The sequence below is a fragment of the Patiria miniata genome, unplaced genomic scaffold (genome assembly GCF_015706575.1).
Source record: "Patiria miniata isolate m_02_andy unplaced genomic scaffold, ASM1570657v1 HiC_scaffold_22, whole genome shotgun sequence".
Taxonomy (NCBI): Eukaryota; Metazoa; Echinodermata; class Asteroidea; order Valvatida; family Asterinidae; genus Patiria; species Patiria miniata.
In genome coordinates, this window is record NW_024037061.1 from 16,682,470 (window position 1) to 16,707,654 (window position 25,185).

Below are 25,185 nucleotides of genomic sequence, written 5' to 3' on the forward strand. Positions count from 1 at the left end.
ACACATGAAAAGTTGCACACTGGTGAGAAACCATTTGTTTGTGAGACCTGTGGTGAAGACTTTAGACAGAGAGGTGATTTATGCATACATGAAAGGGTGCACACTGGTGAGAAACCCTTTGTTTGTGAGATCTGTGGTAAAACCTTTACACAGAAAAGTCATTTAGGTACACATGAAAAGGTGCATACTGGTATTTGTTTGTGAGACCTGTGGTAAAACCTTTACACTGAAAAGTCATTTACGCACCCATGAAAAGGTGCACACTGTTGAGAAACCATTTTGTGGGACCGGTGGTAAAGCCTTTACCGAGAAAAGGAATTTACGCACACATGAAAAGGTGCACACTGGTGAGAAACCATTAGTTTGTGAGACCTTTGGTAAAGCCTTTACTGAGAAAAGTAATTTACGCATACATGACAGGGTGCACACTGGTGAGAAACCATTTGTTTGTGAGACCTGTGGTAAAGCCTTTACTGAGAAAAGTAATTTACGCACACATGAAAAGGTGCACACTGGAAAGAAACCATTTGTTTTTAAGACCTGTGGAAAAGCCTTTGCACGTCAAAGTAGTTTATGCAAACATGACAGGGTGCACAGGGGTGAGAAACCATTTGTTTGTGAGACCTGTGGTAAAACCTTTACTGACAAAAGTAGTCTACGCATACATGACAGGGTGCACACTGGAAAGAAACCATTTGTTTGTAAGACCTGTGGAAAAGCCTTTGCACGTCAAAGTAGTTTACGCAAACATGACAGGGTGCACACGGGTGAGAAACCATTTGTTTGTGAGACCTGTGGTAAAACCTTTACTGACAAAAGTAGTCTACTCATACATGACAGGGTGCACACTGGAAAGAAACCATTTGTTTGTAAGACCTGTGGAAAGCCTTTGCACGTCAAAGTAGTTTACGCAAACATGACAGGGTGCACAGGGGTGAGAAACCATTTGTTTGTGAGACCTGTGGTAAAACCTTTACTGACAAAAGTAGTCTACTCATACATGACAGGGTGCACACTGGAAAGAAACCATTTGTTTGTAAGACCTGTGGAAAGCCTTTGCACGTCAAAGTAGTTTACGCAAACATGACAGGGTGCACACGGGTGAGAAACCATTTGTTTGTGAGACCTGTGGTAAAACCTTTACCGACAAAAGTAGTGTACGCTTACATGACAGGGTGCATTCTGGTGAGAAACCATTTGTTTGTGAGACCTGTGGTAAAGCCTTTACTGCGAAAAGTAGTCTACGCAATCATTACAGGGTGCATACGGGTGAGAAACCATTTGTTCAGTTGTGAAACCTGTTCAGGGAAAAGCATTTTTACCCATGCAGCTATGACATAATCAAGCTCATGACATTGTACACACTAGTAAATGGGGAATTTGCTTGTCAGACCTGTGGAATGGAGTATTGAAGTGAATACGTCACGCGCACAAAATGTGTGTGAAAGACATTAACGCGTGATTCAGCCCGTGAACCAACACGGGTGCGTACTCCATTAATTAGTTTGCACCATGGTTTGCACTGCACTTTCTGAATGACGTCACACTTCGGTACTCCATAGCCTTATACAGTCTACACATACATGAATGAAGGCACACTGGTGTAATATGCCAGCATTGTGTATGACAGGTCGTAGAGCCTTTTCCCAAACGACTGGCATTGGCGTCGTCTTCGGCTGAATGACATTTTAGGCCCCGACTTCGGGGACTCCAGCTACATTTTGGTGCCTGTTATGCTTCAGGAACATTCAATCGGTTGATATGAAGACAAAAGTTGGAATGTTTTCGTTTAGTTTGCCTCTCAGTGATTCAGAAGTAGGAGGTGAAGCCGAAGCCGAAACAAAGGTTTAAAAAAAAACTCTAGTCATTTGCGAAGAATTGTTCAGCCTTGGCAGCGCAGATGTTTGCACTCTCTGAATGCTTTTTAGTTCAACCTCAAAATAAATTGTGGAAGATAAGGTTACATTGAATTCTTGTTGGGAGGGGAAATTTGTGAAATACTCTGTAATTAAAGAATTTTTATCACTGTGGTTGCCGTTGTGAACTTGATAAAACAATGATATTTCGTTAAAGTGCAGTTGTGTATTTGACATGGGTACAGGACTGATACATGTGCAAATCAATCTTTTCATCTGTAAGCAGACATGCCAGTGATTACATTATTCAGATGGACTCTTTAGCTAGCATTTTGTAACAATAAATTTGACAATGTATTTTTAGCATTAAACGTGTTGTTATGCTTTGGGAAATTTTCTCTACAGATGTTATAACTACAAAACTAAAGCCTTCACTGCTTAAAGCTGTCTAGTTTGGAATGCAATGTGCCCCTTTAATATTGTTGGGTAAGTTCAAATACAATTCTTTGGTTGAGGACTGTGTTTATCGTGACCATCTTTATTCCCCAACAATATTTTAATATGCATTGATTAACTAAACTCGTTAAAGCGAACTGTCACAAAAATTAAATCGATTGAACTAATGAGTTTAACTGAGTGAGAAGCTGAAATTGAATGAACAGGTTGAATGAAATAGAGTGAGGAACTGCTCAGGGCAGTTCTTGTATACTGGTGGAAAACTGGATGTCTTTGAAATAAACAAAACATGTAAGTTTACAATGGGAAGACTAAGTCATGTCTTGGTTTCCTTGACTCTCAGGAAGGTGACTATGAGTGAGTAATAGTCCATTGTACCTGAAAGCAACGATCAAGTAAACCACTTGAAAGCAATGATCAAGTAGCGCCACTTTACACCCTATTAATTGCTCCACTTACACCCCTAGCTGTTATACTACTCGAAAATAGGCCACATAAAGTGCATATCACCAAGGTCAAAAGACCTGCGCCACTGAGAAACACTGACAGTGCACTAAAAGGTACAGGAGCCCACTTCTTTTCAAAAAGCCTCTTCCCGCCCTAAATTTAAAAATGAGCCCCTACGTATCGTCCCATAATTATGCGCTCGGTGCCCACTGCATGCACATAGCTGCACAAGCCTTACGACATGTACGAGAGGGCGCTGTTCAATGGATAACGCTGTGATTTCGCTGCTGTAGTGACCGTTTTAGCAGATTTTCGGCTTATTTTGACAGAATTTTTGTTAAAAAAACGAGTTCGACAGAAATTTGACAATAGATTTTTTTTGGCAGATTTCTGGCAGAATTCTGCAAAAATGGCTAGTTGACAGAAAAACAGCAAATTTGCAAAAAAAAATTGGTACATTTGGTTACAAAAGCTTCATTCTTTTCATAGAAACCCTTGCAAAATAGGACAGGTTGCCTAGTCTAGCTGCTGAAGTTCACTGCGAACCTGAGTTTGTCGTGACGCGACCGTGTTTTGCCTGAAATTTACGCAATTTCATATCTTTTATGTGGCTATAGATTGTTTATAATGTAATTCGAACATTAATTTAGGCAATATTACAACATCTGCATGTGATTTAAAGTGTTTTTAGTGTATTTTCGAGTGATTCTGGAAAATTTGGCAGATTTTTGGTAAATCTGACAGATTTTTGGTAAATCTGACAGATTTTTGGTAAATCTGACAGATTTTTGGTAAATCTGACAGATTTTTGGTAAATCTGACAGATTTTTGGTAAATCTGACAGATTTTTGGTAAATCTGACAGATTTTTGAGGCGCATTTAGCAGAATTTAGTCGTGACCTTACGGTCACCCTGTTCGCTGCATATGCCAAGCGTGTACGTGTGTGGACAGTGACAGCGACACTGACAGTACGACTCCGAGGTTAGTAACCCAAAAAACATTAAAAATTCATTGTTAAAACGTAAACGAATTGTAATCAAAGAGCTGTGGTAATACGTATTTGCTTTAAATGGCGATGGGGGGGGGGGGGGGGTTAGAGCTAGTCCGAAAATTTGGGACTCTCAATACTGTGTATGAGAGTCCCAAAACTTAAGGTATCCATATCGTGCAAAACTTTGTGCTGCATGATAAAACCAGTGTGAATCAAATTTGCAAGCTTCTTACTCACTACAGTTTCTTCAATAATCCCTTAAACTTCTGCCTAGCAAAGTTGCTGTCGTGAGCATTGCATCACCAAAATTTCACCTTTTAATTCTAATTTTGCAGAGAGTTATCGAAATCCATACGTGAGACATCACATTGATGTGTACTGCAATGCATTGTGCAAAAAGACTCCTCTGCTATAACATTTTCATCGTGTAGATAAAACAGCGCCCTCTTGTTGATCTTAGTGAATGCAAAATGTTTCATTTTTAGCAGAGGGCGCTATGTTCATTTGGCCATTGATCAGGCGCGGTTCTAGAGCCAATATTTTTGGGGGGCTAGCACGGTGAATCCAGAATTTTTTTTCAGGGAAGCGTGCTGAAATGTTGACCGGTTATTTTTTCCAGACACTTAGGCCTCCGAAAATCAATAGGTGGGGGGGGGGGGGGGGGGGGGGGGGGGGGGGGGGGGGGGGGGGGGGGGGGGGGGCTCATGCCATATTTTCAATGGGGAGCGCCAATAAAATCCTAAAATCATTCACACTATAGCAAGGGCGGATCCAGAACACAATTTTTTTTGTGGGGGGCCAAAAAAAAATTTGGTCCCCCCAAAAAGTGGGTCCAAAAAATTACGGCGTGGGGTTCGGGGCCCGCTGAAGGGCCCCGAACAATTTTTGGATTCTAGATGCTCTGTGGTGCGATCTGAGGCAATTTCTGACCAGTTTAACCAATTGTTTTTGTGGAAAAGATGGTGGTGTACTCATTGCCTGCCTTAATTGCGATGTCACATAAAAAAAAAGATAATTGGTTTCGGGTTTTTTTTTAGGGGGGGGGCCATGGCCCCCTTTGCCCCCCCCCCCCCTCCTGGATCCGCCCTTGCACTATATTAACTAATGCACCCTTGTCACGGCTATTTCTTCTTTAGGGGGAGACCGTTCACATGTACATCACATGCAATCCTTCTTTTTGCTAATGCAATTTTTTTTTTACGGAATTTATTTTGGGGGGGCTAGACAAAATTTTGGGGGGGCTAGACAAAATTTTGGGGGGGCTACAGCCCCCACTAGCCACCCCGTAGAACCGCGCCTGCCATTGATTAAAAAACAAGTAAGCTGCAAGGCTCTTCCTACACCTACCCAGAATACATTGGGAATCACACACCCATTTCCAGAGCGTGGAGATTGACGTGGGTGGTTTTTGAACTGCCAAAACCTTGCCTTAAAATTGGATTTAAGGTCTCAAATTTTGCAGGTGACATGCTTGCAACTATAGCATTTTGATGTACATGTATGTGTTGTGTGGGCATTAATTAGCCAAATGGTGAGTAAAAAAACGTCAGTAGTAATTTTGCACATTTTTATGCACTCACGGTCCCAGTCTGGGTTAGAGCACGGTTCCTATTTATTTAGCATAGGCCTACCTAGCTCTACTGAGTGGAGCGTTGAATTACGGGTACCCCTCCATACAAACGCTCCACCGATTTGCCATACTTTGGTAGCACCATACACGGTCGTCATGACGGTATGCATTTTGTGCATGCCCTCGCGAGGACAAGGCCCAAAAAAACTGATAAAGAAAATACAAATGAGGAAGACAGTAACCCTGGATAGATCCACACATTCATGACATTCCATATGACCCCTCAAATTGTTTCAAACAACCGGTAATTTTGAAAAAAGAACAAAATAGTCTGAATCAATGACTGTTTCATGTACTGATATGTGCCCCGCACCAAAAACCCACAGTCAGACGGCGCGGGGCACATATGACTACATAAAACAGCTATTGAGTAAGCGCAACTTGTTTTTCTTCAATAGTGACGTCACACACGCGCGCAATGAATTATGCATCAGTCATGTCAGTGAAATAGACTGTGCAACTCGGCAGACACATTTAATTGTGAGCGGTAAGTTCAGACTATTTTGTTCTTTTTTCAAAATTACCAGTTGTTTGAAACAATTTGAGGAGTCATATGGAATGTCATGAATGTGTGGATCTATCCACGGTTACTGTCTTCCTCATTTGTATTTTCTTTATCATTATTTTTGGGCCTTGTCCTCGCGAGGGCATGCACAAAATGCATACCGTCATGACGACTGTGTATGGTGCTACCAAAGTATGGCAAATCGGTGGAGCGTTTGTATGGAGGGGTACCCGTAATTCAACGCTCCACTCAGTAGAGCTAAGGCCTACCTAGCTTGAGTAACTCCAGCTGACATGTTCCATATTCATTCATATTACATGTGAATGAACATGATGAATATGGAACATGTCAGCTGGAGTTACTCAAGCTAAGGCCTACCTATCAAATTCATCATGTTTACAAACATGACAAATCGACCCTCCATAAATATCTGCGGTGGTAGTATAGTCGGACTCCCTATTAAGTATTATCGCGGCATCCCTATTATCGCGGCATCCCTATTATCGCGGCATGGGAAATTTCTCTTTTTGCGTTGTCAAAACTCCTCCAAGTGACGATTTTTATCCAGTTCACCAGTCATCAAGGATTTTCTACTGAGTTGTATAAAAAGGACGATTAAAAAATGTTGTGTCTTTTGGGACTTTTAACGATTTTAATGCCTATTAGATAGTGGATATTTTGCCGGAGGTAATGACGGCAAACTAACGATTACTAAAGGTTGCCGGCGGCAACCCATAGCAACAGAGGGCGCTGTACTCTTTAAAATAGGGCTGAATTATAAGATGTATTAAATTCCCACCAAAGTTGTGTAGCACGTTTGGTGTAATGGGTAAGCAAGGGCTCTAGTAAGCGGGATGACCCGCGTTCGATTCCGACCGCACTACATTTTTAAGTCTTTTTGAAGACTTGTTGGGTTGGGTCATGATGAAGTCCCGTTCCCATTAAACCTCAGCACCCAGACGAGTCAACCTGTCCCATCATGCAAGGGTTTGTTTGAAAAGTTCAGGCTTTTTTAAACCAATGTAGTTACTTTTTTTTTGAATTAGCTATGTTTTTCTGTCAAATAACCATTTTTGCAGAATTCTGCCAAAATTTGCCAAAAGAATCCATTCTGTCAAATTTTCTGGGGAACTCGTTTTTCAACAAAAATAATCTGTCAAAGTTAGCCTAAAGCGGTCACCTTGCTTGCAAGATGCGCGAATTGCCACACGTATTAAAATTGAAGTGAGTAGAAAAGGACCACGTAGTTTTAGGAGGTCTTACGATATACACTTAATTGGGAATGTTACGGCAGCCGTAATGCATCTTTTTACTGATATACATTACAGCATAGCGAAATCTACATGTAACTTTATATGCACCCAAATTGAAATTAGTCGTAGTAACTTAGACCGTACTTATCACCTTTTTAACATGTGGACATGGTCTGGTGATAGTAGGCCTACCGTAGTAGGTCCAAGCTGAACCGCAGCCATAGGTCAACACAGTTTTGTCAAGCTTTTGTCAACACAGTTTTGTCGAGCAGTAGAGCAAATTTCCGACTGGTGTTTGAACAATGCGATGTGGTCTTGCCCAGTGTTTATTCGATGGTCCCCGTATCCCTAGTGCGAATCCGTTACCGAGCACGAAGCATTGATTATGATAATGAGTAGACTGGATCAGGTTAGACACAAGTGCATTTTGTCATATCATGCCTGAATGTTAAAAAGGCGATAACTTGGGTCCAGGTTACTCGGACTACACCCAAATTACAACAGTGTTACCCATAATTCAACCGTGGAGGAACTTGAGGAAGAACACAAGATAAGTTTTTCATCAAAACTCTCACAGGTGTTCAGCCTGGCTGCACAGAAAACCAGGCGCGGTTCTAGAACCAATATTTTTTGGGGGCTAGCACGGTGGATCCATAATTTTTTCAGGGAGGCGTGCTGAAATGTTGACCGGTTATTATTTTCCAGACACTTACGCCTCCGAAAATCAATAGGTGGGGGGGGGGGGGGGGGGGGGGGGGGGGGGGGGGGGGGGGGGGGGTGGTGGCTCATGCCATATTTTCAATGGGGAGCGCCAATAAAATCCTAAAATCATTCACACTATATTAACTTATGCACCCTTGTCACGGCTATTTCTTCTTTAGGGGGAGACCGTTCGCATGTACATCACAATCCTTCTTTTTGCTAATGCAATTTTTTTTTTACGGAATTTATTTTGGGGGGGCTAGACACAATTTTGGGGGGCTACAGCCCCCCCTAGCCCCCCCTAGCCCCCCCGTAGAACCGCGCCTGCAGAAAACTTATGATTACCGGTAACAGGATTAACAATTCTTTCATTAGTCTTTCATTTTCTTTCAATTTTTGTCATAGCGAAGACTTTTTGAGAAACTCTCACCCAAATAGGATGACCCCTAAAACTTGTAAACGAGTGATGTTTCTCAAAGAACATAAAGAAAGTGGAAAAGTAGCTATCTTGGAAACGGATCCCTCCACTACCATGACTACCTCTAGAATAGAAGGCACACGGTGAGAGGTGCCTTCTAATTCTAGAAGTAGAACAAGAAGTGTACCATGACTACCCCTAGAACTATGGCGCTCCAGTTGAGCACCACAGTTCGAGGGGTATCCCTCCACAACATGGCTAAAAAAAAAGTGCCACTTTGGCGCCAGCCAATTGCATCCAAAAGCTGTGAATTGAAGGCTCCGAATCTGGGCAAGAGGTGTGTATTTCATCAGCCGTGCGGACAGATTTTTGACCTATTTTTCTTTGTGCAGACCTAGATCAACCATCTGGTTCCCTGACCAAGTAATATTATACACATATAGACTGGCAGTGAGGTCACTAGTGCACGTCTATGCACCCTGAGGGACTGTGAGTGACCTGAAGAGGTTCCTATTTCCCTGAGCCAAGGAACGAGGGATATAGGACCCTCTTCTGGTCTCTCACAGGCCCGAGGGGGTCATATACGAGCACTAAGGACAGAATTATGCCAGTCCATATTTGTTTTATAACTCACCTCAGATTTTAGAATGATTTTTTTCCTGAAATATCTTGCAGACCTACATGTATTGATCACATCATCTCTGCTCATTGTGGAAGTGAAGACTGAAGGCAGATTAAAGTGAGCCGTGGTGAGTGTATTTCAAGAAACTGACACACAAAACTAAGGAAATTACATTAAAGAGGTTGTGGAATGCTCGAAGACATTTCCGTCATTTTTTGGGTATATGTAGCCTAAGGTGTGATGAAATAAAAACGACTATTGTTTCTGTCATGAAATGAGTACAAAGGGTACTTTTGAGAGCCATTTTTCAGGTCCTGTTTCTACCCGAACGTGCAATTTGTGTAAAAGTCGTCATTGCGGGCAGCAAACAAAACACAGTAAATCGTGACGTAATAAACAGGACTCGTTTATGCTACTCTGCATCGGGAATCCTGTTTATTACGTCACGATTTACTGTGTTTTGTTTGCTGCCCGCAATGACGACTTTTACACAAATTGCACGTTCGGGCCGAAACAGGCATGACAGGACTTGAAAAACAGCTCTCAAAAGTACCTTTTGTACTCATTTTATGCCAGAAACAATAGTCGTTTTCATTTCATCACACCTTAGGCTACATACATGTATGCCCGAAAAATGACGGAAATGTCTTCGAGCATTTCACAACCTCTTTAAAACATGAGTAGGAACTAACTTATACAGGAATGATTTTTTTACAGTCTATGACTGACCAAAGGAAAAGGTTCAAGCATTCATTCACTGCACATGAAACGTATTGTACTGACATTTTGTAAATGGGATCAAAGTACATGGTAAAAAAGCACTGAATATTTAAGCATGTTTCATTTTGTTCGTGTTTTCCCACACAGTATTTGTGTGACAACAAGCGCTATAAAGTCCTGTCTGGAATGAGAAGATTTTAAATCAGTCAAGGAGGGAGACTTCAACTGCGTAACATCCAGCCCAGGTGATGATGCTTTTATAGTCTGCAGCCTTCTGTTCAGCAGGGCTGTATAGTTGCAGAATTTGATGCAATTTTTAGTATGCCGTCAAGATTGGCACTTCAGAAAACTAGACCAAACCTGGTAGGCATTGATGCGATGTTTCTGTGACCTTTTATCAAGTTCTGGGCTGAATCAGCACCAGAGGAGGCCCACTTGTGGGAAACCATTTGCTTCTGAAGCCTATGATAAAGCCTTTTCTGACTGAAGAAATCTTCAAACATGTTGCTCTCCAGTAAGAAACCACATGTTTGCGAGACCAGCAGTAAAGCCTTTACTGAGAAAAGTAGTCCACGCATACATGACAGGGTTCATACAGGTGAGAAACCATTTGTTTGTGAGAAATGTGGTAAAGCCTTTGCACAGAAAGGTAGCTTACAGCAACATGACAGGGTGCACGAGAAGCCATTCATTTGCGCGACGTGTGGTAAAGCCTTTGCTGAGAAAAGAAGTCTCCGTGCACACAACAGGATGCACACTGGTGAGAAACCATTTGTTTGTGAGACCTGCGGTGAAGCTTTTACCGAGCAAAGACGTCTGCGCCAACATGACATGGTACACACTGGCGAGAAACCATTTGTTTGTGAGACCTGTGGTAAAGCCTTCACACAGAAAGGGGGTCTACGCAAACATGATAGGATACACCATGGTGAGAAACCAGTTGTTAGTGAGGCAAGTAAGAAAGACTTGACTCAACGATGTGATCTTCAAACCAAACCGTTTGTGTGCGAGACCTGTGGGAAAGCCTTTACATATGAAAGTAGTCTACGCGAACATGACAGGGTGCACACTGGTGAGAAACCGTACGTTTGTGAGACCTGTGGTAAAGTCTTTAGTAAGAAAAGTGCACTGCGCCAACATGACATGGTACACTCTGGTGAGAAACCATTTGTTTGTGAGATCTGCGGTAAAGCCTTTTCTACACGAGGTGTTTTAAACAGACATGACAGTGTGCACACTGGTGACAAACCATTTGTTTGTGAGACCTGTGGTAAAGCTTTTACTCAGCAAGGTCATCTTCGAGCACATAGCATGGTACACACTGGTGAGAAACCACATGTTTGTGAGACCTGTGGTAAAGCCTTTACAGACAAAAGTACTCTACGCAATCATTATAGGGTCCACACTGGTGAGAAACCATTTGTTTGTGAGACTGTGGTGAAGCCTTTGGTAAGAAATGTAGTCTACGCCAACATGACAGGGTGCACACTGGTGAGAAACCGTATGTTTGTGAGACCTGTGGAAAAGCCTTTACACAGAAAGGTAGCCTACACAATCATGCGAGAGTACACACGGGTGAGAAACCATTTGTTTGTGAAACCTGTGGTGAATCATTTCATAAGAAATGTAGTCTTCTCTTACATGACAGAGTGCACACAGGTGAGGATACCACTTCTGTAAGAGACCTGTGGTAAAGCGTTTACGCAGCAAATTATGCTATGCCAACAAGACAGGATACCTTTGTACACAGTGGTGAGAAAGCATTTAAATGTGAAACCTGTGGTAAAGCCATTACACGTCAATTTAGTCTAGGCAAACATGACAGGGTACACACTGATGAGAAACTGTTTGTTAGACCTGTGGTAAACATACGAGCCTTTACACGTTAATGTGTTTCCAGACATGAATGAAGGCACACTGGTATAATATGACGTGACTGTTTCTTTGGAAATACATTCCGTGAAACAACTTCATGTCCCAAGACTCAATTTACAATAGATCTAAGACATGATGATTTACGCTTTGGTTTACATGTCCCCTTTCCTATGGGAGCCAGGTCAAACGGAACTGGCCCTTTTCTGGAACTATGCTGGCCCAGTTCCGGATCAATGACGTCTCGGCACTGGACCAATTCTGGCATATGTATTGGTCCAGCTCTGGTCCAGTAACGGATTGGTATTGGATTATTTCCGGCATGATGTATTGATCCAGAATCGGTCCAGTAATGGTTTTATTCATCATGTACTGGACCAGTTCCACGCCTCTGTGCAAGCCTTAACTGGACTAAAGCCCAGCCGATTGGAGAAGCCATCATTGGGTACCGGGCCAGTTATGGCCCACATCCTAAATGTTTGCTGGGTAATGACGTCATCACACTGTTCTTGTGTCGAGCATTTCTCACTAAACACTTTCATAGTATATATATGTTTGTAGTAAAATGCTTCCGCTTTTGAGTAATATTCAGTTTTTATTGCACTTCAGGTAACATCGGAAGTAAAGGTCAAGCAGTTTTGTGTCCGGAAACACGAAATGTTTGTCACGGCATAGTCTACAACCTCACGAAAAAAACGAACACAAAATTCTATTTTATTTAGTTCAAAAGCTATAACACAAACTATTTTGTCAAAATTGCCCTTAGATCGCTTGTAATTTATATCTGACAACATCATGATGACGTTACAAAATTTACAACATCTTTAAAACATGGTACAAGTTCACACAAGGTTTTGCGATCATACCGTAAACCGTTCGGAAAAAATTGTGCTTTGTTTTGATTTCAGGCTAACGTCTTCATTTTGAATTCACCTAAATTTGACCTTCCGGTAGACCCGGAAGTAAAGGTCAAGCGAGTTTACGTACCGACGAAAAATGTTAAGCACTTAATGGTCTATCTGATTACAGAATACCACCTTCAACGATTATTGAGTTCAAGAGTTATAGGTGAAAGTAATTGGTCACTCTTTCAGCTAAAATCACTCGTAATTTGACACCCGATGATGTCATAATGACGTCAGAGTAATATGCATCACTTGGGTTGACGGTCAATATATATTGCAAGTTAGAAGTTCATACCTTAAACCGTTTAGAAGTAAACCCGTGGAAACATGCCATACGAAAATAAAAGAAAGAAAGATTTATCGTAACAACTCCAAAGAGTGGTGGGGTTGTGCCCGACCACTCAATGAGGAACTCCCCACTGGGCAGTACTTGAATACTGGTGGAAAACTGGATGTCTTTGAAATAAACAATACATGTAAGTTTAGAATGGGAAAACTAAGTCATTTTGTGGTTTCCTTGACTCTCAGGAAGGTGACTATGAGTGAGTAATAGTACATTGTACCTGACAGCAATGATTAAGTCTAAACTTGGTTGTACCAATCATGAGAATGCAATGCTCATGGTGACTAAAGTTGTGTGTGGGCATTGCACTGAATGTCATATGCTGAGAAATGCATTTGGTAGAATTAATCGTTATACAGGAGTGATCATTAGAAAGTTCAAAAGGAACATTATTAAAGTGTGATAAATACCTAAAAATTAAAAAGAATTGATAATGGTAAGGACTGGCAATCTGAAAATGCTATACACTCTTAAAGAAACCACCTTTAATCCATCATGTTCATATTTATCTACCCTAAACTCGGTAACATCTTATCTGTTCTGCCCTTTACAAAAGAAAAATTTCTCTTCTGGACTTCTGGTTGACAGCATAGTATTACAAAATAAGTTTTGAGAGAGCACTTATAGATAGGAGCATTTAAAACTAAAGTACAACTTTCAGTGTAATCAGCCAATTCAGTTTTGAGGTTATATTCATTTATTTATATGTAGTTGTTTCGGCACCTTGAAATGAGCTAACAATTTTGAAAATGTAGGCCTACAGGTACATTAATTTTAAAAAAACGGGCTGCCTTAACTCCTTTAAATTTGCAATAATACCACTTTAAGGTAAGAAATAAGTTTGGTAACCATCATTTTCGGATTCAGCACCCCCCAATTAGGTTCAACAATAACTACAAATTTATGTTACCAACTTCTGTACAAAAAGAACCAGTTGATCGTGAAAGCAATACATTGTATTTAGAAAACTTGTAATTTTTTTCACAAATGTGACCAGCCACCTTTGGTGGACAGGTTGTTAAGTTTAGTTTTTCTCTTGGAAGGGCACAACCTATCTCTCCCCCCCCCCTTGTCTTAAGTGCGCAATGGAATGTAGTGACGTCTGGCAGCTTATGCCCCAGGGCAATTCCCATAGCTGACTAGGGCCTACACGTACACCCAAGACCACAGTGTAGATATAGGATCACTTTGCCACTCACTTTCCCACTGAACACTGTTCCTTGAAGACCTACTGCAGATCCAGACACCAAACCTGTTTAGCTTTTGTTCCAGTACATAGCATCTTATTGGTGAGTTTCATCTCTGTCTTCTTGTTTTTATTAGGTACTTGATAGTTTATTATTAGCCTGATTGAGCTACCTTGCACCTTTGATTAATTTGACTGGACACTTAAGGAAATCAAGTTGCTTTGTTTGTCGAGTATAATTCTGGCATTTAGAATTGTGTTCCAAATTGATTGTGATTATTTCTTGAACCGATTGCGACCAACGATCATTGCAGTGGATAAACTTTGTTCACTGACCATTTTAATGATGATGAATATTTACATATATGTAGCTTTAGGATTATTAAATTCATAGATTTACTAGTAATAATTCGAGACTAAGGAGGAGACCGATTTGGTTGAGTCAGTTGAAGTTCAATCTTTAAGTGATTATTGAATGATGCCAGTGTACCTTAGACAGTTTCCATTTTTAGTGTATTGTATTTTAACTAATTTCTGTGATTTTATTAAGTTGGAAATGCTGGAAGTTGCATGGTGTTTTGGCTGAACCTTTTACAGTAGTTTAGACCATGTGGCCACAGGCCTATGCTTTTGTGTATATAGGTCAGCAAGCAGTGCCTCTGCTTATCAGTTAGTTTGATCAGTCACCACAGGTGGTTGGGCTCTGCTAGAAACAATGAGGCCCTTTAAGAGATTATGTTACTGTCTTCTGGAGTAAAACCCCCTTAGGGTTATTTAGCTGAGTGTGATGCTGGTATTTAGGAAGTGAGTTTATCAATTGCCATATATCGATGGACTGTAAGAGTGCACAGCATGGCATGTATCGATATTGATGTTTTAGCGATGAAGTTGCTTTGTTTCGATTAAGTTTGTTCCAGTAATTGATATACAATCATTGGCACATCGCCACAGGTTTATTCAGTGGAGCACTGATGTTTTGAGACTTAATAGTTTTCTCTTTGGAGACTGTGTTCTTTGAGTAGCTAGAAAGAGCACAAGTATGTGTTAGTGTAAGACTCATTAAGTATTCACTCTCTTTTTTAGTTGATCTTTACACAAGTTTATGTTTTCCTTTATTAGAGTGAGTTATAACGACTTAGATTATTATTTGTTTAGTTTAAGTTTTCATTTTACTTATTATTGTTTTCCTTTCTTTCCTTTTCTTATAGCCAATATACCAACCCCTTTTTGTTTTGTAAGATTATTGTTGTTTCATGCAATAAAATCAGCTTGAAGAACTTGATCCGGTTACACAAAATATGCTCTTTAATCATGAACACCTCTCATTTAACAGTCGTTTTCTTTTTCATCTGCCCTGAATTCAGTAACATTGTTTTCTTTCTGCCTTTTACAAAAAAACCTTAAATATTACTCTGTAAAGTTGGGGGGTGTAAAAGGCAGAAACGGTGCACCTTAAAGGGAATATACATCATTGGCTTTTGCTGTAATTTTCAGAAATGAACTATTTGAGGGGTTAGTCAAATACTGTTTAACTGACATGTTTGAAGTTTTGTGTTCAAAATGCTTGAAAAGCCAAGAAAAACAAAATTGTTTAAGTAGTCTGGTTCCCTGACTCCACTAAAGAAAATGGATCAATTTATAGATGTCGGAAAATTGTAAGGTGAGGGAACCAGTCTAGCTGGCCTGCACCCGTTCATGAACATATAACCAATAGCAAACAAAATTTGGACTGAAAAAATTGTAAATTTGGAGCAGTAGTTGAAAAATAGTTTTTCCAACGGCCGACCACAGTTGGAAATGTATACAAAAATACCATTTTCTTGAAAATGACTTGACACCAGGTGCCATAATTTTACAGGATGCTTTAGACTGTCTTTTACCAACATGCTAGTAACTAGTAAGGTATTTCGTAAAAACATCGTAGTTTTATTTTTCGATGTTGCAAATGTTGTATACATGTATTCCCTTTAAGCCGTGAGCATTCCACAACTTTGAAAATAAATTACAATTTTATGTCAAATTTTTGTTTATATTTATTTTTAGCTGTTTTAGCATGTGAAAATGAGTGAAATAATTTTTTTTTGAAAATGTACAGTAAATATAAAAAGTAGTATTAATGCTTTTATTCATTTATCTATTAATTTCGCGGTAATACCCTCAATTTCAGAATTCAGCTTGGTATCCATCATTTTTGAATTCAGCGCCCCCTAATTAGGTAAAATAGCTATTAGCTACCAACTTCTACTCTAAAGGCCTCTTCTTGCCCTAAAATATGATATGATTATGAGCCCTTTAAAAATGTATCGCCCTGACCACTTTAATTAGCTTTATACTGGAGAGGGGGCGCTTTTCATGAGAGATTTCATGGGTACGTGTACGTACATCTATGGCAAGGCTACGCGCGCGCTCAATCTGTGGTCTTTGCGTGTGTTCCTACCTCCATGGAATGAGCGAATACGGTAAAAAAAATCATTGTTATTTGTTAAAACTATGTACAAAAGTAAAACGTAAATGAATTGTAATCACAGAGCTAAAGTAATAAATATTTGCTTCAAATGGTGATTGTGGAGTTTTTATAGGGCATGGTTTTATTAGTTCTAGGGGTACGGTATCCCTCCACAACTTGGCTAAAATAGCATCACTTTCGGGCCTGATTGCATCTAAAATGCTCTGAATTGGAAGCCCTAAGTCCAGGCCAGAGGTACATGTACTTGTATGGCCATATCTCTTCAATTATCCAATTCCATGGATTTCAGAACTCTCTCATGCAGGCATAGAAGAAATTGAGATTATTCATGAGCTTGGCGGACACACTTTTGGCCTGTTTTACATGTGAGCACTCTTATCTAATACTGTCTGGTTCCCTGACTCAGGAACATAGTATTGAACGTCGGGTTCATTTGGCTGTTGGAAGTTTGGAACTACAATGTATAACACAAGCCGAAGGCGAGTGGTACTCAGACTTTTTTGTTTCGTTTTTTTGTTTAAATTAATCAAGCCAAAGTCCCAAGCCAATGTCAGTGATTATAAAAAAAAGGGAACGAAATCTACTTAAAGGGAATGTACATCATTGGCTTTTGCTGTAATTTTCAAAAATGAACTATTTGAGGGGTTAGTATAATAGATCAAATATTGTTACACTGACATGTTTGAAGTTTTGTGTTCGAAAATGCTGGAAAAACCAAGAAAAACAAAACTGTTCAAGTAGTCTGGTTCCCTGACTCCACTAAAGATAAAATGGATCAATTTATGGATGCCGGAAAATTGTAGGGTAAGAGAACCAGTCTAGCTGCCCTGCACCCGTTCATGAACATGTAACCAATAGCAAACAAAATTTGGACTGAAAAAAGTGTAAAGCTTGAGCAGTATGTAGAACCCCTCTGTAGTAAAACCCCTCCAGAGTGAAGTTTTTGTAGAAAGTAACACCCCCATAAAAAATTGGAATTGGCCAAAGACAACACAGAGTGCATGTGAGTGTGCCTGGTCACTTTCACATATTTTGGCAAAGTGACCAGACATACAACAGTGTTCTCTTTGCCCAATAGGTATGTACAAATATTTCTTTCTTTTTATTCACATCTAGGTTCCTTTATTTCTGTTGTTCACATTTTCATTTACTTGGAGTATACAATCAATTACGTGAGTTGATCAGTTGGTTGAAGGTAAATTGTTCTTTGAATTTGTCAAGTTTACTCTTTTGCCAAGTTATCTAGCGATTGACAAGATTGCACTTTGTTTTATGATGCTTTATAGATATTTCCATTATTGTTTGTATATTCACTTTTTGTAACTTTGGATGAGATTTAAGATGATATAAGTTTGATTAGTTTTAGCAACTGAACTTTAATTATTCACTTCAGTTATTCATGGAAAGTTTCACTAAGTTTCCTGGATTTGAGAAATGTTTGGTGAAAGTTTGTGGAGTTGATAACTTGGATTTCATTCATTTAAGGAATTGGACCATGTATATTTTATAGTAAACTGTGCTAGTAGATTTTAACATTGAATGAAAGTTTCACCATGTAGCCAAGGAAACTTCCATTGCAAGCACTGAGTGTATATAGATAAGCTGAGGCATGGCCTTGCCACGTTGTGGAGGGCGAATACTTAGGCTAGCTAGAACAATGACTTGCTTGTGTGTAGTAGTATGGAAAGACCACCTGTCACACAGTAAGGGTAGCACTGGGGGAGCAGTAGTATGCCCCAGGCCATTGACTTGGCAGGAGTTGAGCCATACAGTGGAAAGTCTGTTGCTATAGCAACAAGGGTGCTGGCCAGCCTGAGTAGTGTGTTTATCTTTAAGACATGGCAGATAAGAGTTCTGGTAGTTATGGCCATGAGATTATTAAGTTAAGTTTCTCCTATAGGTTAGATAGTACATGTAGTTGGCCTTTAGTTTTAAAGTGATGTTTCTCCTGAAGTTTGATAGTTTTGGCCATACTGATTTAAAGCGTTGTTATTTAGGAAACTGACTTAACCTTTTTCTTGTACATTGTTTGTTTATTATGATGTTTGAATAAACACTTTCACATATTTTGGCAAAGTGACCAGACATACTTACAACAGTGTTCTCGTTTGTCACGTTACCACATGACAGCTGGGTAACAAGTAGTTGAAAAATAGTTAGGTTTTTCCAACGCTGGTCGGCCGACCACCGTTGGAAATGTATACAAAAATACCATTTTCTTGAAAATGACTTGACACCAGGTGCCATAATTTTACAGGATGCTTTAGACTGTCATTTACCAACATCCTAGTAAAGTATTTCGTAAAAACTTGGTAGTTTTATTTTTCGATGTTTGGAAATGTATATTCCCTTTTAATAATACGGTGTGATCTTTTTTTTCCTGAAATATCTTGCAGACCTACATGTATTGATCACATAGGCTTCGCTTACTGCGGACTAAGTCTGAAGGGCGGGCAGATACAACTGAGCCGTGGTGAGTGTATTTCAAGAAACTGAAATCTAAGCAAATGACATTAAAACATGAATTGGAACTAACTACATGTACATGTACACTGAAGTCAATCAGAAACAACAATAACACTTTTATAACTTCAACAAGGCCCATGCAGCCTAAATAAAGGGACTGTTTTACCGCCCTGAATCCTTCAAAATCCTCTTTGACAAAGTGGAGGAACTTGGAGGATTGATAGAGGTTACATGGCAAAATTGCTCTATTGATTTCATAGGATGCACTTTAATTGTCAAGATCTTGGGCCGAACCTTGTGATGTTTTTGCTCAGCCATGCAAAGCCTGGATTATGCTTGAAATCTTCTGTACTGCCATAGGATGTCACTGGCCAAGCCTCAACATATTGACAGTCACTGCCGCAGGATTTTGCAGGATTCAGGCAGTGGTCATCCCTCCATGGGCCATATTCAAGAAATAATGAAGGAATTTGCAGGATTGAGGCTACAGTGTATATGCTATTTTTCCATGAGGCCAATTGGAGGATTTTGATTGAGGGTTAATAGATGAGTGCTCCCTGCCTTCATAGAGTAGGAATGACTGGTTGTGATTGTTATGAAACCTAGCTTTACAATGTACTTTGACTGTACAGAGATTGATAAGCCAGCTGCGCCTTGCAAGTTACATGAACTTGCTTTTGTCTGTTGATGTCAATTCGACTAGTCACTCGGACGCCTATTGAAAGTACGCTTTGACTGTTGGTGACTAGCCTGAGTAATTAGAAACTTGGCAACTAGGGGAACAAGATTGAATTTTTTACAGTCTATGACTGATCGAAGAAAAGGATTCAGTATTCATTCAGTGCAACACCAAACACATTATAAATAGGATCAAAAGTATATGGTAAAGCAGCATTTTAAATGTAGTAGTAAAATCAGTATGTTTCTTTTTGTTTGTGTTTTCCCACACAGTCTTCTGGAGACGACAAGCGCACTGAAGTTCCCTCTGTAAAGACTGATAGCTGCTGAAGTTGATGCAATTTTTAGTATGCCGTCAAGATACGCACTTCAAAACTTAGGACAAAAAGTTTGATGTGATCTTTCTTTAACAAAGCCTTTTGATCAAGTTCTGGGCTGAATCAGCACCAGAGGAGACCCACTTGTGGGAAACCATTTGCTTCTGATGCCTATAATAAAGCCTTTTCTGACTGAAGAAATCTACAAACATGTTGCTCTCCAGTAAGAAACCACATGTTTGTGGTAAAGCCTTTGCACAGAATGGTAGCCTACAGCAACATGACAGGGTGCACGAGAAGCCATTCATTTGCGAGATCTGTGGCGAGGCCTTTGCTGAGAAAAGAAGTCTACGCAAACATGACAGGGTGCACACTGACGAGAAACCATATGTTTGTGAGACTTGTGGAAAAGCCTTTACACGAAAATATAGCCTACACAATCATGCAAGAATGCACACGGGTGAGAAACTATTTGTTTGTGAAACATGTGGTAAAGCTTACACATGCCATAGATATCTGCGCATACATGACAGGGTGCACACTGGTGAGAAACCATTTGTTTGTGAGACCTGTGGTGAAGCCTTTAGTCAGAAATGTATTCTACGCCAACATGACAAGGTGCACACTGGTGAGAAACCATATGTTTGTGAGACCTGTGGAAAAGCCTTTACACAGAAAGGTAGCCTACACAGTCATGCGAGAGTACACACGGGTGAGAAACCATTTGTTTGTGAAACCTGTGGTAAAGTCTTTAGTAAGAAAAGTGCTCTGAGCGAACATGACATGGTACACTCTGGTGAGAAACCATTTGTTTGTGAGATTTGTGGTAAAACCTTTACACGTCAAAGTTATTTACGCACACATGAAAAGGTGCACACTGGTGAGAAACCATTTGTTTGTGAGACCTGTGGTAAAACCTTTACACTGAAATGTAGTCTACGCCAACATGACAAGGTGCACACTGGTGAGAAACCATATGTTTGTGAGACCTGTGGAAAAGCCTTTACACAGAAAAGTAGCCTACACAATCATGCGAGAGTACACACGGGTGAGAAACCATTTGTTTGTGAGACCTGTGGTAAAGCCTTTAGTTCGAAAAGTAATCTGCGCCAACATGACATGGTACACTCCGGTGAGAAACCATTTGTTTGTGAGATCTGTCGTAAAGCCTTTTCTACACGATGTATTTTAAACAGACATAACAGTGTGCACACTGGTGAGAAGCCATTCGTTTGTGAGACCTGTGGAAAAGCTTTTACTCAGCAGGGTGATCTTCAAGCACATACCATTGTACACACTGGTGAGAAACCATTTGTTTGTGAGAATTGTGGTAAAGCCTATACTGACAAAAGAACTCTACGCAAGCATAATAGGGTCCACACTGGCGAGAAACCATTTGTTTGTGAGACGTGTGGTGAAGCCTTTACTGACAAAAGTAGTCTACGCAGACATGACAGGGTGCACACAGGTGAGAAACCATTTGTTTGTGAGATCTGGTACTGCGGTAAAGCCTTCACTGATAAACGCAATCTACGCAGACATGACAGGGTGCACACGGGTGAGAAACCGTACGTTTGTGAGACCTGTGGTGAATCCTTTAATAAGAAATGTAGTCTTCTGTTACATGACAGAGTGCACACAGTTGAGGATACCACTTGTTTAAGGCCCCCTTCACACAGGGCTGAGACATTTGTACCACTTATGAGCGACCAAACAATTGCCAGGACGCTCAGTGATCGCCTAAACCAAGAAAATCCTGTTTCTATGTAACTGCTCCAGCAATCCTTGTGTGCCTCCCTTGAACCACCAAAACTGCAATTTTTGGGATTTCATGTCGAGCTACGAGCAACCTGTGCGTCCACTGAGCCACTTGCCTGCCTCCCCTGTGCTTCCCTTGTGCAACCTACGGCAACCAACGTGATTATAGGCAACATAGGCGACCCCTGAGCAATGTTTGGGCAACCATTGAGCCTCCTCTGTGCCTCATCGACAACCAACGGCAACTAACGGCGATCACTGGTGGACCATTCAGCCTTGCTTCTCCCTCCTAGACGACCCTTGAGGCACAAGGGAGGCAGAAGCATCGCCCAGATTGACGGTAAAATTTGCAATAGAACGGATCTATGACGTGGCGACCATTGGCCGACCATTAGTGCATCCATTCTGCAACCATGGCAATGCTTGTGCCTCCCTTCTGCCTCATTGAGCCACCTTTGAGCAACCAACCTCCTCGGCGACCTTTGTGCGACTGTTTTGAAGAAAAAAAAATGTTCAAAAATTTACGGCGATCATGGCGTCCATGGCAATGTCTGAACATCCCGTGTGCCACCTTTGAACGACCTAGGCATCCATTCGGCCTCCTTTGAGCCTCCAACGGCGACCTGGCCAGTTTTATGGTCGCACAAGGGAGGCCCAAAGGTCGTAGCCCAGTGTAAAGGGGGTCTAAGAGACCTGTGGTAAAGCATGTGCACAGCAAATTATTCTACGCCAACAAGACAGGATACACAGTGATGAGAAAGCATTTAGTTATGAGACCTGTGGTAAAGCCATTACACGTCAAATTAGTCTACGCAAACATGACAGGGTGCACACTGATGAGAAACTGTTTGTCAGACCTGTGGTAAACATACGTGCCTTTACACATTATGGTTTACACATGCACAGACATGAATGAAGGCACGACGGTATAATATGCCTATGACATGAATGTTTCTTTGGAAATACATTCCATGAAACAAATTGACGTCGCTTTTTGATTAATGTTATTGGAAAGTGCATTTTTTTTTTAACATTAAAATCAGTCCATATTTTTGCGACAACTGAGGTCGCTGTTACTGTAATGAAAATTGAGGTGACACTTCAGTTTTAGGCCAAAAAAAAAATACTCGGGTTGGTCAGCGCGTGCATCGATTTTAATCATGCGCGTCAACCTTTTTTTTTCTTCAAATTAACACGGAAGCTACAACAGTGCCCTCTATTGCCGCATCTCCTCAAATTTTTGTACCATGGAGCACCAAGGAATGGGGAAATTGCACCAAGGCAAATGATAAAGGGCACTAAGGCAAATTATGGAGGACACCAATGTACATGAGGACACAAAAAAAGCAAAATAGTACACCCAAATAAGCCACCCAAATAAGAAAAACCTGCGTCGCCGCATCAGTTCCGGAACTTCGGTCTGACCAGAGACCGAGTATTTTTTTGGGGGGGGGGGGGCCTTATAGGGGTTTTCTTTCCAAATTGAATGCCCAAAAGTAAGTAAAATTTTGCTTATTGGCCCACTGTCCTGTACTCAAACTTAACAACAAATGACTAAAAGAAGAAAATTTACTACAGACATGAACACCAAAATATAAGACTAGGTTTTGGCCTGAAATGACATCACACTTTTGCACAGGAGTATGCAAAAGCAATAAGCAAAAAGCCACAAAAAGGCACTAAAAAACACTAAAAGGCACCAAATGCCCCTTAAAATGGCAAAATAAAAATTGAAAACCAGAGGGTTGTGTTTGTTGAGTTACACACCCAGGGTGGTCAGGCAGGCATGTAATTTATTAAACACTGCCCAGTTAGGTTATGAATATACATCATATTGTGCTTTGCCCTTCACCGACATGTAAATATTGAATATTCCTATTTGTCGAGCTCTGCTTTTTGGGCATCTTCTTCCTTCAATTAAAAAGTGTATAAATATTTTATTTGTAAAAACAGTATTAATTTTTTAATATCTCAAATTATGTATTTATGCCTTGTCATGTAATATGTGATGTACAAAAAAATAAAGAATAAACGATTAGTTATGAAATTAATATCCAAGTCTTTCGTAATTTATTGTACGTACCGTACGTTTTCATTTGTAGTTTTTTTGTACATGGTCAGGTATATTTTTTTAACACCCCCCGGTATACAGATCAGGGGAGGGGAGGGGGTAAAAAGAATTCAGGGCTGTCAAATTATTGGTTTTGTTAATAGAAATTCATTAAAAGTCATGTGAATCCCCCCCCCCCTCCAAAAAACCTAACAAAATTTTAAAAAAAATTCTTGTGAGGCGAAGTAAAAAAAAAAAGAAGTTGAGCATCCGTGTCCACTTTCCTTTTGGAGGCCACCTCCCTGTCTTTTTTTTTCTATTTTTAAACACCTAAAATTGATAAATTTGCAAAGATTTGCTGACGACCCCCCCCCCCCCCCCCCCTGCAGCGCCCCTGCAAACATTACTGGATCTGCCCCTTCAACCCCCCCCCCCCTTTCCCACGATCGTTAAACTCCGGCAATAATATCCGCAAACAAAAGGTTTGATTTTATAAGACCCCATAAGTATTATTATATTCTTGATGTTTGTCCCAGTAAGCAAACTCGAACCATGGGCGTCGCCAGGATTTTTTCTAGACGGGGGCAAAAAAAAATTTGCCAAAAAATGCTTGTATTTCTGAACACATTCTCGATATATCAGTTTTAGAGGGGGGCAGGGACATTCCCCCCCCCCCCCCCACTCATTAAATTTACACCACTTTGTCTTCGCGCCTCTTTTTCTTTTCTTTTTTTTTTCTTTCCCCCCCCCTTTTTTTTGTTTTGCTATTCCGGAGGGGGGGGGGGGGGGGGCAAGTGCCCCCCGTCCCCCCCCCCCCCCTCGCAACGCCCATGACTCGAACCATGCTCAACGAAAGTTTCGTCGGGTACGGGTACGCACCGCGTGCCACTGAGCTGCACTGCCAGTGGTACGTAGAGAGGGCGCTGTTCAATTGTTTATCATTTTGGTTTGGTGACTCCCTGTGCTGTATGCCAGTACGGCAAAATTCAGTTATTCAAGGAAGGTGAGTGTCATGACTTGAACCATGTGTTTATTTCTCAATGTTTGAACAATAACCATTTAATATTATTTTTGAAATGCAAATTAATAATATGCACACTTTGACCTATTGTATTTGGTTAGTCGTGTAGGTTAGGATACAGACTAAATGTTCCGTTTGTAATCTTTGCTCTTTGTGAAATTTATTGTGGTCATGTCATGCATGCATGTTGGTCTAGCTGGTGTGGCAGGTAGCCCAGGTTGGACGAAGTCTTCATTGCATCCCTCCGTTACGTAGGGAGGAAAGAGTGTCCACCTGGGTAGTCCGAGTAACTTGGACCCAACTTATCGCCTTTTTAAACATTTGGACATGGTCTGGCGATCGCCAGACCATGTCCAAATGTTAAAAAAGGCGATAAGTTGGGTCCAAGTTACTCGGACTACCACCTGGGCTAGTGTGGCAGGTAATTCTGTCCCCCCCTGGTAAATGTGTCCCCCGGACAAATTTACCGGCTCGTGACCCGTAAATCTGTCCGGGCTGGGGGACACTTTTACCTTGGTAGA

At 40.8% G+C, this 25,185-nt stretch overlaps 1 protein-coding gene across 13 annotated transcripts in view; it reads left to right on the forward strand.

The window, feature by feature from the left end:
* Window positions 1-25,185, forward strand: part of LOC119730449 (gastrula zinc finger protein XlCGF26.1-like) — a 53,102-nt gene that overhangs the window by 19,197 nt on the left and 8,720 nt on the right. For 5 of the 13 annotated variants that reach the window (XM_038203353.1, XM_038203359.1, XM_038203356.1 and 2 more), the window contains 5 exons: window positions 2,262-2,342; window positions 8,935-9,008; window positions 9,749-9,846; window positions 10,004-10,229; window positions 20,080-22,093. In XM_038203353.1, coding sequence (XP_038059281.1) covers window positions 10,103-10,229; window positions 20,080-21,605 — 1,653 coding nt within the window. In that variant the 5' untranslated portion in view covers window positions 2,262-2,342; window positions 8,935-9,008; window positions 9,749-9,846; window positions 10,004-10,102 and the 3' untranslated portion in view covers window positions 21,606-22,093. Of the gene's footprint in view, window positions 1-1,348; window positions 2,343-3,656; window positions 3,742-6,855; window positions 6,874-8,934; window positions 9,009-9,748; window positions 9,847-10,003; window positions 10,230-12,392; window positions 14,011-17,433; window positions 17,453-18,770; window positions 18,848-19,791; window positions 24,647-25,185 lie in introns of those variants that run through there. The other 8 variants (XM_038203360.1, XM_038203357.1, XM_038203361.1 and 5 more) reach the window with 8 other exon arrangements.